The sequence below is a fragment of the Palaemon carinicauda genome, chromosome 44 (genome assembly GCF_036898095.1).
Source record: "Palaemon carinicauda isolate YSFRI2023 chromosome 44, ASM3689809v2, whole genome shotgun sequence".
In the NCBI taxonomy this organism is placed as follows: domain Eukaryota; kingdom Metazoa; phylum Arthropoda; class Malacostraca; order Decapoda; family Palaemonidae; genus Palaemon; species Palaemon carinicauda.
The window spans coordinates 2,311,746-2,329,385 of NC_090768.1; the positions used below are offsets into that span (position 1 = coordinate 2,311,746).

Genomic DNA, 17,640 nt, shown 5'->3' on the forward strand with positions numbered 1-17,640 from the left:
CTCTGATGTCGTGGGGTCTAGGCTTACCCGGAATAGGAATCCCTACACTACTGTAGGCTTTCATGATCACTTGCTGTAGCCAGAAGGAGATCGTATTTTTGGAGACTGGTTTCTTTACTAATCCTGAAGAAACGAACAGACTCTTGATTTCGGGTCTAAGTCTGGCTGTCCTCTCCAAGTACTTGCGTACTGCTCTAACAGGGCACAGCCGCAAGTCCTTCGGGTTGTCTGAACGTGGGATTGCCGACACCAAGAAGCCTTCAAACTTGGGGTCCCAGACTGCTGGGTTCTGGGTCTTGGCCACGAAGGATGGTAAGAACCGAACCTGAAGGTAGCTTCACGCCAGCCCTTTGAGTGTGACACCTCGTATGATAGTCCATGAAGCTCCCCTACACGTTTTGCTGATGCCAGTGCTAACAGAAAAACTGTCTTGAGGGTGAGCTCCTTGTCCAAGATGTCCTTTACGGGTTCGAAGGGAGGTTCTGACAGAATCTTCAGGACCATAGCCACGTCCCACTGGGGCACTCTAACTGCTTGCAGGAGGCATGATTGCTCGAAGCTCTTGATGAGCATCGAGATGTGTCTGGAGGAACCTAGGTCAATGCCCTTCAGGAGGAAGACTTGTCCTAGGGCAGCTCAGACTCCTTTAATGGCTGGGATGGACATATTCACCTCGTCCCTGAGATACCCTAAGAAGTCAGCTATCTCCGGAATGGAGGCTTTCAACAGCTTGATGTTCTTCGCGACACACCACTTCGTGAAGGTAGCCCATTTATCCTGGTAAACAGCGGCTGACGACCGTCTCGGGTAACCTGACATCCTTGTTGCGGTCTTCGCCGAATACCCTTCCTTCCTCAGGAGACGCACGATAACCTCCACGCGTGAAGGCGGAGGGACCGAGGGTTTTCGTGGAACCTTTGAAAGTGTGGCTGCCGGAGAAGATCTGATCTGTCCGGAAGGGGCCAAGGTGGAAGGCGCGCCAGTTCCTTTAGAACCACGAACCACTCTCTCTCCGGCCACCAGGGCGCTACCAAAGTCATCCGCAGGTTGTCCGCTCTCCTCACCCTGTTGAGGACTTGTCTGAGCATTCCGAAGGGAGGGAAGGCGTAAACGTCGAGGTTGTCCCAAGAATGCTGGAAGGCGTCCTCGAATGCTGCTCCTGGATCTGGCACAGGAGAACAAAACACGGGGAGCTGTGCGTTCAGTCTCGTGGTGAAGAGGTCTATTACTGGCGAGCCCCACTTCTGAATCAGAGTCTTGGCCACTTCTGGGTGCTAGGACCACTCGAACCCCACCACTTGACCCATTCTGCTGAGGCCGTCGGCCAGGACGTTCCTCTTCCCTGGAATGAACCTGGCCGAGATCTTGATCTGTTCCCTTCCGGCCCATTCCAGGAACTCCAACGTGAGGCCGCACAACTCCCTCGATTTTAGTCTTCCTTGCTTCTTTACGTAGGCTACCACAAACTCTAGGCACGCCCTTTGCACTGGCATCATTTCCAGTATGTTGATATGCAGGTTCTTCTCTTCGGCTCCCCATCTTCCTCTCGCTGTGCTGTCGAGGAGATGAGCAACCCAACCCTCCTTGGATGCGTCCGTGAACAGGAGCATCTCCGGAGGGTCAGCCGCGAAGAGCATCCCCTTGAGGGTGTTCGATATGTCGTGCCACCACTCTAGGACCTCCTTCGTCTCTGGGGACATCAGTACCACCTTGTGCGGGAAGTCTCTCTGGTTCCAGGCCTCCTTCAGGTTCCACAGTACTCCCCTGAGTTTGAGTCTCCCCTGTGGGACTAGCTTCTCCAATGACACGAGGTGGCCTAACAGCCTCTGCCAGTCCCTGGTTCTCCTGGGCTGACCTGACAGGAAGGGCCGTAGGATCTGGCTCAGGTTGTCCAGTCTCTCCGCAGAAGGGAATGTTCTCGCCAACCGGGAGTCCAGGACCATCCCGAGGTAGGTCATCCTGGTGGAGAGTATCAGTTGGGACTTCTCCAGGTTGATGGTGATACCCAGGACGCTGCAGAACTGCAGGAGCTTCGCGCCTTGCCCCCTCAGTACTTCCCTTGAGGCTGAAAGCAACAACCAGCCGTCCAGGTACCGAATCAGGCGGATGCCCTGTGCGTGTGCCCAGGCTGAGACTGTCGCGAAGATTCTCGTGAAGACCTGAGGGGCTGTGGACAGACCGAAGGTCTATGGACATCATGAAGTCTCCTTCCCTCAAGGCCCCTTGGACCGACTTCGGAGTGTCCATCTTGAGGTCGGTCTTGCACACGAACCTGTTGAGGGCTGAGAGGTCTATGACCGGTCTCCAGCCCCCTGTCGCTTTCTCCACCAGGAAGAGTCTGCTGTAGAACCCTGGACCTGGGTTCTTGACTGGTTCCATTGCCCCTTCCGCCAGCATAGCAGAGACCTCTCCTTGCAGGGCCGTCCTTCTCAAGGGGTCCTTCGTTGCCAACCATTCCACCTGTAGATCTGGTATCAGAGGTAGGGGGCCCACCAGGAAGGGCAACCTGTACCCTTCTTTCAGCACTGTCACGGTCCACGGGTCCGATCCGTGGTCCCGCCATGCTTGCCAAGAATGTTTGAGGCAACCCACCCCCCTGAGGCTTCAGCAGGAGTAGAGGGCCTCTCTCCCTATCTCCTTCGAGAGGCGCGGCCCAAACGAAATCTTCTGGCGGCGGAATAGGAGGGTCTGAATGCTGCCTACACAGCCGACGTTCCCTTACGGGAGGGCTGCGAAGATTGCTGCCAGGATGTAGTAGGGGCGTCTCTCCTGGGCTGGTTAGGTGAGGCGCGAGGGGGGAGAGGGACGTCAGAAGGTGCCCTTCTATGGGTGGGTCTTCTTGCAGGAGGGGGCCTAGGTTCTCCCGCATCCTTTAGTTTCCTCACCCTCTCCACCGTCTCTTCCACTTCCTTGAGGGGGAAAACTGACTCGTCCCACAGTGGAAGGCTCCTCAGGGACCTCGCTCCCGTGTCAGGGAGCCTCTTTACAAGCCTGCTGAGCACTGTGTCACTTTTTCTCAGTATCCAGTAGGCGGTGTGTGTTATAGACTGATAGGAAAGGAATTTCAAGGCCTTACCTCCCGAGCTAATCAGCTCCTTCAGCAAGGCCTGATTTTCCGGGATTGCGAGGTCGTGCGAGGACTGGAACCCTACCAGCGTGGAGGCCCACCAATCCAGCCACCTCTGCTGCACCCTGTCCCAAGAGGGCGACTGCTGATTCCACTGCGCAGGCCCCCGAGCAGTGCCCTTCCGGGAGGTAAAACCGAGACTGTGTCTTCAGGCCCTGGAGAAGTCTAGACGCGCTCTGGTTCTTGGGGGCTTCCGCATGGTTGGCCAAGACCTTGCTAACCTGCGCCAATCCCAGCTTCACATCCCTAGCTAAAGGGAGGGCTAGTGAGGGCCTCTGTTGTACAGGTGCATCCCCCAGCCTGTTGAGGCTCGAGAGACAGACCTCGTCAGTAGAGGGCTCCGGTTCGTCCAGCCTATGGTGCTGTCGGATGAGGCCTATCACCCTCCTGTATGCAGAAACCTTCGCTGGCTAACCTTCTTCCCCGTCCTCTACATTCTCCGTTGGGCGTCCCAGTTCTCGTGACGGAGGACCTTCGACGGGGGCAGCCGTACGAGGAGGCGGCATCCTCCTGGAGTGGTCCAGTCCCCTCGCTTCAGGCAGTAGGACGGTCATCGCCGCTGGAACGGAGACCTCCGTCCTGGATTTATGTCTTCTTCCGGCGGACCAGGAGTCTGCAGGCTTACCAGTCAAGGAAAGGTGTTTCTCCCGTTCTGGACGACTCATCGTAGATCTTGAGGCCGGGACGCGGCTGCCAGACTGAAGGGGCGACTCTCACCGCTGGGCGGGTGGAGTTGGTACCTTCGCAGACTTATGCCTGTCCCTTGGTGCCTGATGAGACGAGTCCCTCCATCGGTCATACTTACTTTCGGCGACAAAACCTACCGGTGAGCGGGGCCTAGGGCGCCATCCTGAAGTGCCCGCGACTGCTGCAGCCCCCAGGAGTTGGCTACGGGGGATGGAGACTCGTACCCATTCTTCCTCCGGCGAAAGGCTTCTCCTGAACTTTCTCCTGGGGGATCTGGAACGTCTACTCACGTGGCGGGATCTTGAATGGGAACGCGAGCGAGATTGCCTCCTGCGGGACCTATCTCACCGTCTCCTATGGTCTCTCGGGGCTCCGTCTTCCAACGAGTAGGAGTAGGCCTTGACCGAGGAACCCGAAGACCTGTAGGACCTCGTTGGAGGCCCTGAATCTTGCCGCGTTGCTGGTGGTTCTGCATGGGGTTCAGCCAGCGACGAAGGCTCCATGATGTCCACCGGGAACGTAGCTGAAGGCGTTGGAGGGGAGCGGGGGAGCTCCTCGCTGGGGAACCAGGTCTCAAACTCCTCTTCCATCCTCAGGGGAGATCTGAAGGGCGTCTTCGGAGGCGCCCACACGAGGGTGTCTGATGGCGGCGAGTCCTCTTTCTCGGCGGCACCCTAGGCTGCTGATGCACCTGAAAAACCTGCCCAGGAGGCGGGAGAAGAGACTGCAGCTGTTTTACCACACATCGGATTGTCCGACGAGACGGGACCTGCTTTCACCAGGGCTCCGTCCCCCGGATACACACCTGCCCCTCCCTCAGGCCCCCCACTTGCCTGGACCAAAGACACAATCCCACTGTCAGATAAATCAGACTCCTGGGGAAGGGCCACAGGCCGCTTCCCCGCAACAGACTTACCTCGACCCCTACACTGGGTAGGGGAAGACGGCAAAGAGACTCTGTCCGACGGGACGCCGGGCAAAGCGAGAGGCGAAGAGACGCTGGACTTCCTAGGGGACCGTCGAGAGGCCTTCTTCTTAGTGCCATATCGCACCCACTGCACTTCATTCCAGGACTCGCACTCCGGACACGTGGCTGTAGGGGAACACACACTGCGCCTACACGACGAACACAAGGAGTGCGGGTCAACTTCGGGCTTAGAGAGGAAAGCGCCACACGATTTGCCGGCCACAGGCCCAGGGCAACAATGGGGATGCTCCATAACGCACTAGTAATACACCGCGAGACACCGGAACACAGGATGCTCCATAACGCACTAGTAATACACCGCGAGACACCGGAACACAGAGGGAAAGGATAGGGAAGTACACAAAGGGACCACAAGGGGACCGCGTGAGACACAAAGGGGTCGGGGACACAAAGGGTCGCACTGGGTTAAGAGAGAGCATCGGGGTGTTAACGCCGATGCGACCAAAAACTTACTGGAGATCGAGACCTGAGCAAGCATGCTCTCTGACCCCGGGTCGTCTCTGGGCGCGTATCAATTTTTAGGACAGACGTCGACTATTAGCTACATTCGACTAAGTAGCCATGTGAACCTCAGGTGAGATTCATAGAATTAATTGTTGAAGTAATGATATCACTCAACTACTTTACAAATAAAAAAAGAATATAAAGACAATTAAAATTAATATTCTTAAAGGTTAACCTGATATACATATGTACATTTTTGGGCTCAGGCTATGTCATCCCGATGGAAGGTTCCTATTGGTAGCTTTCTAAGGGATATTTGGCTACAGTGATATTCCCAGAGAATTAACCTTTAGGTCTCCAGAATTCTAACTCCTGGTGCGAATATCCTTATAATTTTCCTTCAGGATATCGCATAATATCAGGGGACGTATATCTTGATACGACACATGGCAATCTTCACTCCGAATAGCATTTTTATTTCGAGGGGGAACAGTGGCGAAAATAGAAGGGGAGCCGTTATTACGGTTACCCTTCCTCCCGTACTATTACGAGTATCCAAGATGGCGCTTATTCCTATTTTTGTAGCGAATTTGCACGGTGGTTTTCCCTGTTGCTCTAACCTTTGTGATTGATTATCTGAGGATTAATCATGCAATCTCCAGCTTCTTCTGCCTCTGGAAAAGTTGAGTATTTATTCATTATACTGTATAATTTTTAGCTCCTGCTTCACAGAGAAATTAGAGTAATTTTATGTGTTCGGAGCTTGGCCGACCACCGGAGGCGCCATGGGCGCTGTCATTCATGACGCATGTGTTATTTAGTTAGCAGAACGACATTCCCAGTTGTAATAGCATTAATAAATTATAAAAGCTATTTAGGCACAATTATACTGGTAAAGATATATATATTTATGCATATATTTTCCTCTTCCTTATGTCGATCATATACGTAAGAGTTTCGGCGATTTAGGTAACCGAAATCTCGCCCCGCGCTAGGCTACCTAGCCTACGCGCTTCAGTATACTTTCATACATGATCCCAGTTTACCCTTGTGTATCATTTTATCAATTCAACGGGAGATAGATACCTCCTAGAATTATTTACAGTATATAACTCAATACTCGTCTCGTGTGGAGATTTAAGGGTAATCCTTCCTTCCCTCTGAGTGCCGCCATAGGCGACAACCCTATCTTGGACTCGCCTTAGAGTAGTCACTCCGGCTTGACTAGGCTAGTGTTTTCTGTCTCCCACCCATGCCGGCGAGTATCCCGGCTTTGGTTATCGACAGAACCTCAGAGTATTCAGTCTTTCTGCCGGCGGCTGAGCAGCAGGGCGAGTAGTCACTCCCCTGCCGGCTTACAGCAGCCGGCATACGAGGCTATGCCTCCCTAGGCCGCACCTGAAATGGTAGTATGATGCCGCCACCTTCTCCCCTGTGGTCTAGGAGACTAGTCCTGTTTCGGCAGACCCTAGGCTGAAGAATAGATATTCTTCTGCCGCCTAGGATGGCGCCGATACTGAAACAAAGTTTCTCCCACATTTGGAAGTGGCGGCAATCCTGCCGCCTTCTCCTAACACTGTTTTGGCAGACCCTAGGCTGAAGAATAGATATTCTTCTGCCGTCCAGGATGGCGCTGACACTGAAACAGAGTTTCTCCCTCGTGTGGTAGTGACGAAAACCTCACCGCTTTCTTCCACACTTAATGCAGGACCCTTTCCCTGCCCCTCTCTGTCCTTTAGCGATGGCCTAGCCATCGCAACCCTGTGGCCGTCGTCCTACAATCTCACTGCTTGCCGGGTAGGTTGTGGTGCCGGCCGGGCTCCTACATAAGCAGCTGTATAATCACTCAGTTTTCCCTTATAGACGCAAGGCTCCGGGAAAGGTTGTGCCGGCTGTGACAGCTGCCGGTGGGAGACCCCTCTACTGTCGAGTGTTCTTCAATCCTCTCTTGGATTGCCATCCACATCCCCAAAGCCGGCAGTGGCCGGCAACAGTTTTTGTGGTTGGATGGAAGCTTGAATGATACATTCTCCCCTTCCATTTGAACCCTCATTCCGGAGGAAGGCAGTAAGATTAAGTACTTACAATCTTATTTATTGTTAACAAACATTTAACAAGGTAACCCTTCACTCCATGCTTTCTTTCTCTCTGTCAGCTAGATGCTGCCGGCTGGACCGGTGCCGTCAGGTACGCCGGCTGGGCCAGTGCCGTCAGGTACTAACCACGCCGGCTGGATCGTGCCACCAGGTGCTAGTTGTTGCCGGCTGAACTACAGTATATGATTATACAGTGGCCAGTATATTTGCAGTATAGATTATACTGCAGACAGAAAACTATAGTATAAATTATACAGTAGTTATTTTCCAACATACCCTGTGTATCCTTGCACAGTCTATTGTTGAGACCAATCCTATATCGAAAGAAAAGATTTCTTATAATACACTGATAGTTAATCAGTTAACAACTTACCCCACAATATTAAAGAACTTAAGAAGGGTCAGTGTTAAGATGCACTTATCTATCCCTTGGGGTTAGAACCCTTCTCTTGGGTTTCCTGAATAGGAAAACTCTATGGCTTTAATTTTGGGGGAGGTCACAGCAATTGGCTGGACAGGAAACACAAGTATGTTTCTTTCCTAGTTCCTTTCTAGCTTGATTATCCTAAGATATAATGGTTAAAATATTAATATTAATATTTTACATAAATTGTTTTTCATGCGAGATAAACAACCGCATACTCATTTAATTTTCCTCTCTTTACAGGAGGACCTAGTGAAGTGCGATGTCATCTTCTGTGGCCACAAAGGATGCAGGTATCATTCCCCCTGCACCATCACTAAAGAAACCCTACGGTACTGGGACCCCCAAGACTGCAACATACGCCGGACCTTGGTGACTGATGGTTTCGACGCCCCAAGTCAGCGGAGTCGAGGGATGCAGCACGAGCAAAGCTGCGTAGATGGGTACGAGGGTTCCTAAAGAACTCTACGGGGCCGTACCTTCCTAATGAAAGGATGCGCATCTTGCTGTTCCCTAAAGCGGGTATTGAAGCTGTCATACCCCAGGCACGACCTGAAATACCCTGCGTCCAGATTGCCGTCGAGATAGAAGTCAGTGACGCACTACAAGGCATGGACATCCACCAGGAGAAAAGGATATCCGAGGTGTCCACGGACACCAAAAAAGATCTTCTTAAGGATGATCAAGAGGAGGAGTCTACACTACTTCCCGAGGAAGATGATGAAGTCGAGTCGGAGTCCCTTGCGTCGGTGACGGAACTGGAGCTGTTACCCTCAACATCTTCTGCCCCTCCATCAGACGACATGAGACAGGCACAGGCCAATCTTACGGGTCTAATGGAGAGCATTCGCAAGCAAGGCGAAGCTAGGGAAGCGAAACTTGAGAGAGAGCTCGGTGAAGCTCGACTCTCCGCCTCCCGTGGGTCACACAAGAGACTCAGAGTCCAAGACCTCCCACCCTGCTCCGAAACTAATCCCAGGAGATATGCGGAGTTTATGCCGATCACCAACGGCAAACTCTACATCTCGGAGAAGATGGGAGCCATCCCTCTTGATGACATTCAGTTCTGGCCAAGCTTCAATACTTACCCAGACTGCTGCATTCGACTGAAGCAGGAGCCAGCATTGAAGGAAGAGACAGAACCCAAGGAGGTCATGGTATTTGACCATGATAAGCCACAGGCTCTCTTGTTGAGCAGCCTAAAGAAGGTGGGCTACACAAACTCTAAGGTGTCTGCCCTGAGCAAGTAACATCCTACCGTTCTTGCTCCAGCTTCAATAGCCTTCCCCTTTACATCGAAGGCTTTTAAAGCCGTTGTCAAGGCAATAGAGGCAGGCAAACCTTATCCTACACTGGAAGAGTGTAGACCCCTGTCGTTAGCCCTGCCCATGGAGGATAAGGATTGGAAAGAAGTCCACCTAACCTTCTCAGTTGGGAAGTTGGAGGCAGATATCACTGGACGACAGTTCATCGAGAATCTCCCAAAGCTGTCAGACTTTCTCTTGCGTAGGGAGCAAGAGACGAAAGAAAGACTAGCGGCATCCCTATCCCTACAGAATTGTATGGAGATGTGCGCAGGCTTAAAGAGCACCCCAGATATGAACATGGTCATGGCCAAGATGAACATGGCTACCTTGGTAAAGGACCTGTACGGCTTTATGAAAGCCAGAAGAGCATGCAGAGTTTGTGTTTGCTACAACAACTGTAAAACACGAACCCAGGAAGCAGATAGCTTCCCATATCTGGGGCAAAGACCTCTTCCCAAATGAAGTGGTCAAGGAGGTAGTTGACAAAGCTGCCTCGAAGAATCGGAACCTTCTCCAGAAGTGGGGCATGTCATCCAAACGCAAGTCTTCCACGGATGCGGGTCCCCAGCCTAAGAGGAAGACCAAGAGACCTAAACTACCTTCTCGGCCTGGCCAGCAACAACATCCCACAGTCACCATGACCACGGTGCCCCAAGTGGTTGCTCAACCGCAAACCACTTTCCAGATGGTGCCTCAACAGCTGGTTGCCCAGTCACCAGCATTCAACCCTGGAACCCTGGGTTTGAGAGGCAGACCACTACCTTTCATCCCAAAGGTAGAGGCTCCAGACGGGGCTCCTCAAAACACCCCTCACGAGGTAGGGGAGGACGCGGTCAGGGAGGTAAATCCTCCAGACAAAAGAAGCAATGAGATGCTTCGGGTAGGAGGGAGGCTCCAACAATTTCAGGATCGTTGGACTTTCAATCCTTGGGCCCACAGCCTAATCAAGAACGGACTTGGATGGAACTGGAGCGAGGCTCCACCATCATTTCCACAATTCTTCCAACACTCCACCCCCTTACTGGAAGAATATACCCTAAAACTATTGAGCAAATGGGTAATAAGGCGGGCAAAGTCCATCAAATTCCAGGGAAGGCTGTCTTGTGTTCCCAAGAAGGACTCAGACAAATTCAAGAGTCATTCTGGACTTGACACCATTCAACAAGTTCATCGAGAACAGCAAGTTCAGGATGTTAACCCTTCAGCACATAAGGACCCTGTTACCAAAAGGGGCATACACAGTCTCAATAGACCTGGCAGATGCTTACTGGCATATTCCAGTCAACCGCCCCCTCTCCTCCTACCTAGGATTCAGGCTACAGAAGAAAAGGTACGTCTTCAGAGCCATGCCCTTCGGACTAAACATAGCCCCAGGGATCTTCACGAAACTTGCAGACGCAGTCGTTCAACAACTACACTTAAAAGGCGTTCAGGTAGCAGCGTACCTGGACGACTGGCTGGTGTAGGCACCACCCAGGATGGCTTGTCTGCAAGCATCCAAGAAAGTGATCCAGTTCCTGGAACATCTGGGATTCAAGATCAACTTCAAGAAGTCTTGATTTTCTCCAGCTCAAGACTTTCAATGGCTGGGAATCCATTGGAACTTAAAGTCACATAGTCTCTCCATTCCCCCAGGGAAGAGGAGAGAGATTGCAGGATCTGACAAGAGACTACTGAAATCTGACAGGATCTCAAGACGCCAACAGGAAAGAATACTGGGCTCTCTCCAGTTTGCAGCAGTGACAGACCCAGTGTTAAAAGCACAACTAAAAGATGCGTCAGGAGTCTGGAGAAGATACGCATCAAACGCTCGAAGAGATAAAAAACGACCGATACCGACCTTACTACGATCACCTCTCAAGCCATGGTCGAAGGCCAAGAACCTAAAGAGGACTGTGCCCTTACAACCACCTCCACCATCGATAACCATCCACACGGATGCCTCGACGGAAGGATGGAGAGATCATTCCCATCAAAGGAAAGTCCAAGGGACTTGGTCTTCTCTGTTCAAGACCTTTCACATCAACATTTTGGAGGCCATGGCAGTCCTTTTGACATTGAAAACTCTCTCTCCTCGCAGATCAGCCCACATCAGGCTGATCCTGGGAAGTGATAATGAGGTGTCTGAATTGACAAGGCTCGAGATCGCCCCATATCAACCATGTGATATTAGCCATCTTCCGTCTAGCGGAAAAGAAGAGAGGGCACCTATCAACAGTTCACCTTCAAGGGTTCTGCAATGTAACAGCGGATGCTCTATGCAGGCTCAAACCGATAGAGTCAGAATGGTCCCTAGACGCAGACTCATTCTCCTTCATATTACAACAAGTCCCGGAACTGCAGATCGACCTCTTCGCGACGAGCGACAACAAGAAACTACCTCGATATGTAGCCCCAGACGAGGACCCTCTGGCAGAGGCGACGGACGCTATATCCCTCGACTGGAACAGATGGAACCGGATTTACCTGTTCCCTCCGACCAATCTCCTACTGAAGGTCCTCAACAGGCTGAGATCCTTCCGAGGAACGGCAGCTCTAGTGGCTCCCTAGTGGCCCAAGAGTAACTGGTTCCCTCTGGTAATAGAACTGAAGCTGAGGCTGGTCCCTCTACTGAACCCAGCAATACCTCAACGAGTGCAGAAGTCGACTGTCTTTGCTTCATCACAGAGAACCCAAAACCTTCATCTCACGATTTTCTCGCCCTAGCGGTTAAGAAAAGATTTGGGATCTCAAAAGGCAGTATAGACTTCTTAGAAGAATACAAGTCCAAGTCAACCAGAAGACAATATGAATCGTCCTGGAAAAAGTGGGCTGCTTTCGTCAAAGCAAAAGGACCAAAAGAAATCTCAATAGACTTGTCTGTCCTTTATCCACCTTCATGAAAAGGCCGGGCAGTCAACACAATAAGTATGTGTAAGTCGGCACTGACTAGACCTCTTCTATACGCCTTCCAAGTAGACCTGTCGAACGAAATCTTTAACAAGATCCCGAAGGCATGTGCTAGACTCAGGCCTGCAGCTCCTCTGAAGCCCATTTCATGGTCCTTGGACAAGATCCGACACTACGCCTCAACAGTGAACAATGAAGATCTCTCAAGGATCCAACTCAAAAAGTTATTTTCCTGTTTGCTATAGCCTCAGGGGCTATAGTGAGTGAAATTGTGGCCCTATCTAGAAACGAGGGCCATATTCAGTTCACAGAAGTGGGAGAACTGAATCTCTTTCCTGATCCAACCTTTCTTGCCAAGAATGAGCTACCCACTAAGAGATGGGGTCCCTGGAGAATCTGCCCTCTGTAGGAAGATGTCTCTCTGTGTCCAGTAGAATGTCTAAAGGTCTATCTTCGAAGAACTTCAGACTTCAGGGGAGGACAGCTCTTTAAAGGAGAAACTTCAGGATCAAACTTATCCCTAAAACAACTGAGGACGAAGCTCACCTACTTTATTCGCAGAGCGGATCCTGACAGTACACCCGCAGGTCATGATCCAAGAAAAATTGCTTCATCACTGAACTTTCTTCGCTCATATACTGGATGGAAGTCATCCAGTGTTCTACAAACATTATGCAAAGCAAGTGCATGAGTTGAAGCATTATGTGGTGGCGGAAGGTAGTGTATTAAAACCTGTCGTCTAGTGCTGCGATGAACAGTGAATTGAGTGGGACTCTCAATTATGGTGTAAAGGTGTTGACACCTTCCAGTGCAATACCTCTGAAGTGAGTGTGACCATGGTGACACTAAAGACTGTTCAAAAACCTCAGGTGTAGAATTATACAAATAACACTTGTGCCGTGTGTACTTTACAGTATTGATAATATCCAAAATTACAGAAAACTATATTAGAAAATTTTATCAAATTTTCAAATTTCATAATGGCACTAATCATTTCTTCCCTTTCAGGTAGAAAAATTTTTCTATATCAAGTTGTATATATATGTATGATTCTCCTAATATATATGAATATATATTACACATGCTATTCTATCTATTAATTTTTCATGAATAAATGTCTATTAATATGTAATTTTGTCTTATTTCGCCCCATAATTAACACAAATAAAGTATAGCCAGAGTTCTCTTACTTACCTAAGTATACCTCATATTATTGTATGTACAGACAATAAATATAGTTGATACTTTTGTTCCATAAGAATATACAAACTGTGAGACTCTTGTATGTCTAGTTGATACTATGTTTGTTCATACAGTATATGCAAACCTTGAGACCCCTTTCCTACTGTCTAGTATGACTCTTCCCTGCAGGGGGCAGGAAGCCCTAACATGGCATATGATTACAGTGAACCCTCGCTACTTCGCGGTTCGACCATCGCGGATTCACCACTTCGCGGATTTTTTCCATAACCCATATATATACAGTAATATATATATATATATGTATGCATGTATTTATGTATATATGTAGGTATGTATATGTGTATACATATAAATATATATATATATATATACACACACACACATATATATATATATATATATATATATATATATACATATATATATATATATATATATATATATATATATATATATATATATCTATATATCTAAAGTAGGAAGATGTGATGTAGTTCTAAGGGAAAAGTATGGGAAATATGTCTGGGTAATAAGCAAAGCTCTACCTCCAGTTTGTTTCTACATTATGATCAGAGATAAATGTAAACAAAACATTGGTTGCCATTTTTTATCGTGCTTTTTAGCATGTTTAGGAAATGCATGATATAAAATCACCTTTAATATTTGTGCCTGTTTTAGTTTAGGGTACTGTAGTACATGCATTAAGTGTTCTGTACATTAAAGGGTAGTTTGTTAACAGTACTACGTACAAGGGAAGGTTTTAAAAGTCTGAATATACATGTTGAATAAATAGGTAAATATGGTGTCACTACTTCGCGGATTTTCACCTATCGCGGCCGCGACTGGAACCTATCTACCGCGATAAACGAGGGTTCACTGTAGTGGTAATGACGTATAACGGTAACGTCATATGTCTCAACGGTCCAGATGACCATAGGAAAATCTGTCCCAAGGTTAAGGCACCTATGAAAATCCAGATACAGTATTTTCTAGTAATTCTCTGGTAAACTTCCATCAGGACGACATGGCCTGAGCCCAAAAAACGGATTTTGAGCGAAGCGAAAAATCTATTTTTGGGTGAGATAGCCATGTCATCCTGATGGACCCGCCCTCCTTTTCCATAGAAAAGACCTAGGCAAGATCCCTCCCGAAACTACTATATCTGTAGCACCATGCTCAATGCTACAAGGAATAAGCACCATCTTGGATACTCATAATAGTACGGGAGGAAGGGTAACCTTGATAACGGCTCCCCTTCTATTTTCGCCACTCATCCCCCTTGGAATGAAAATGCTATTCGGGGTGAAGATTGCTATGTGTCGTATCAAGATATACGTCCCCTGATATCATGCGATATCCTTAAGGAAATTTTAAGGATATTCGCACCAGGAGTTAGAATTCTGGAGACCTAAAGGTTAATTCTCTGGGAATATCACTGTAGCCAAATATCCCTTAGAAAGCTACCAATAGGAACCTTCCATCAGGACGACATGGCTATCTCACCCAAAAATAGATTTTGAGCGAATCTGCTAAACAATCACTTACAAAATATTCATGTATTGTACTGTAACAGACAGCAAAACTGCAACCAATCTTAATTTCTTGGAATAATGAGATAAGGTCAGTTAAAGTGTCATTATACAAAATTTGCAGCACACAGAACTATTATTTATGTTTTTGTTAACATAATCTACCTAGTAATGTAACTACTCCATAATATATGTCAATGCTGAAGTGTATACATACCACATCGTCCACCTTCATCTGAGCTATCTTTGCAATCTTTCTTCCCATCACAAAGATTTTTCGGCTGAACACATGTAGATCCATTATCGCATAAAAAGCCTGGTGTTGGGCAAACTACCGGGGCAACTGGACAGTTTTCCTCATCTGAGCCATCACCACAATCATCATCACCATCACATTTCCATACATCTGGAATGCACTGTTGTCCTGAATTGCACTTCCATTCACTATGTGAGCACTTGATTGGTTCTGAAAAATAGATATTTAAATCTTAAGAATATCTAAAATCAAAACATCAAAAAGAAATTTCAATTAAAATGGATAAGGCAACTCTTATCTATCTATTTTTAAGCTATAATACAGCTATGAAATCTAAGTCTTGGTAAAACTTTCAATGATCCCACCTTTCAGTGACTGAGTAAACTTTGCTTTAGCAGGGAATGCGCATAGAATGTGGTTTACAGATAGAATGAATTTTAGAAGTAGCACAACATATCTGTGAATTTATCAAGGAATCACATATATAACAAACAAAAATAAATCTCGGAAATCATCATTTTTTGGCTTGGGAATAAATGAACAACTAATGTCTTATCACGCCACTCAATGAAGACCTCATATGGTATCTGATACAATGTTGCCATCTGGGGATGTCTCAGGAATTACAGAGTTACCATGCTTCTATATAATATATAAGTAATATATGAAATACTTAAATATCATATGAGGTCAAATAGAAAGACTGCTAGACTTTAATCAACCAAGAGAGTAGACGGGCTTTAGAAGAGGGTATTCAACAACTGACCATATCAATGTAATTAACCAGCTATTGGAAAAATCCACAGAGTATGACAAACCACTATGTATGGCATTTATAGACGATGAGAAAGCTTTTGATTCTGTCAAAAATTCAGCAGTAATGAAAGCCCTTCAAAAACAAGGAATAGATAAATCTTATGTTAGAACACTTGAAGATATCTATATGTGAAGTAGAGAAATCCCAAAACTACAGAAAGATAGTGAGAGTAGTATAACAGAAAGGAGTTAAGTAAGGAGACCCCGTCTCCTAAATCCTTTACAGCATACCTAGAAATTATGAAAATTCTAGATTGAGAAAATACCTTAACAACTTAAGGACGTAGTCTGCCGTTAAAGCCAAAATTGTTAAATGTCATCTAAATATCACTGGATTACCATGATTTTAATATATGTTATTTGTAATATTACTCTGGTGATTCTATATAAATTTTATTGGAATCATACAATATCCCTTTTTAATGAATAAAAATAAAGATTTAATATTTTCTTTTTTAAATTTTTCTCAAAAAGTACTACTGTACATTGAATTAAATATAGATTGCCATGAATAATGCTAATTGGAGTGTAGAAACATTAATCAGAGGCCTTTTCTTTAGCTTCATTTTTTATTGATGTTTATAGTATTTTTTCTTTTTATAAACTTTTAAAATTATACAAAATTTCAAATAACTTCAAAAAATAAATTCCTCCAACCAAATTACTCCATTTTTACTTTTCTTTCCAACGATGTCATTGGGTTTTAAATATCTTTTCAACTTATGGATAAAAATTGTTTTCAATGCCAATAACTATAAAGCTGAGATATTAGCCCTCAAAGTTTTGCATCAAGAATAAGAAGAAAAATATTACAATATCACCATTAAATACTATTTCCATCATCAAAAATAATTATAAACTACTCTCAATTACTTTAAGAATAACTAAATTTACTTACTATATAGCTTTTTCTTCTAATTACTGCAAATATGGCCCAAAGTCACCCTTGTCAACATCCTGTGGGAGTACTACTCACTCAAGGTGAGGGTATCAGGACTCAGGAGGTGGTAACTCCTGCTTTGTTGCCAGTTCTGTCTTACAAGGGCTATCTTTTCCATATACAGTACTTAGATAGGATTCTTCTTTTGCATTTAGGCATGATAGCAATACCACTACAGTTCACTAGCACTATAAATATCAAGAAAAAAAGGGACCACACCAAGAGCGCAAGGCACAATTCTTTTCACTAGCGGTTTCTGGTATTCACTGAGACAATTAGAGAAAGTGTTGAGCTACCAGGCATACTATTTCTAGTCTGATATTTCTCCTTATTCTATAAAAATGGTGAACTTATCATTGGTTACCGTGAGTTCGAGAATATAGAGTTGCGTTACTATGATGACCCGTGTAGTGCCATATACCTCTAAGCACAAAAAACACAATAACTCGGTTAACTATATCAGAGTTAGTACAATACTTTCTCATGTGACTCTTTAGTTGTTATGCAATTCACTGTCATGTTTTTTGATATCCCAAAGTATATTAATGAAAATGAATGACAGACATTCCCTTAAGATGTGCAGATGACATAGTTCTGTTTATTGAATCATGGGAGGAATTATAAAATATGATAGAAGATTTGAATAGAGAAAGCAGAAATGTAGGACTAGTAATGAATATGAGTAAAACTATTGTAATGTTCAATGAAAGTACAGAGACAACAAATAAGTGTTATGAACAAACCTCTAGAGATTGTTAATGAATATACATACTTAGGACAGACAGTAAGTGTTTCCCAAGGACATGAGATCAAAATCAAAAGAGGGATAAGCATGTGATGAAGAGCTTATGGTAAACAAAATAAGATTATGATACAGTAAGTAAAATGCCACTTTCTCTAAAAAGAAAAGTATCCAATTTGATGGTCCTACAAG

General features: G+C 46.4%; 1 protein-coding gene across 4 annotated transcripts in view; it reads right to left on the minus strand.

Annotated features, from left to right (window-relative positions):
* The window catches only part of LRP1 (LDL receptor protein 1), a 1,015,507-nt gene that overhangs the window by 690,425 nt on the left and 307,442 nt on the right, over positions 1-17,640 (minus strand). For all 4 annotated transcript variants that reach the window (XM_068367027.1, XM_068367026.1, XM_068367028.1 and 1 more), the window contains one exon: positions 14,912-15,160. In XM_068367027.1, the coding sequence (XP_068223128.1) occupies positions 14,912-15,160 (249 nt within the window). The remainder of the gene's footprint in view (positions 1-14,911; positions 15,161-17,640) is intronic.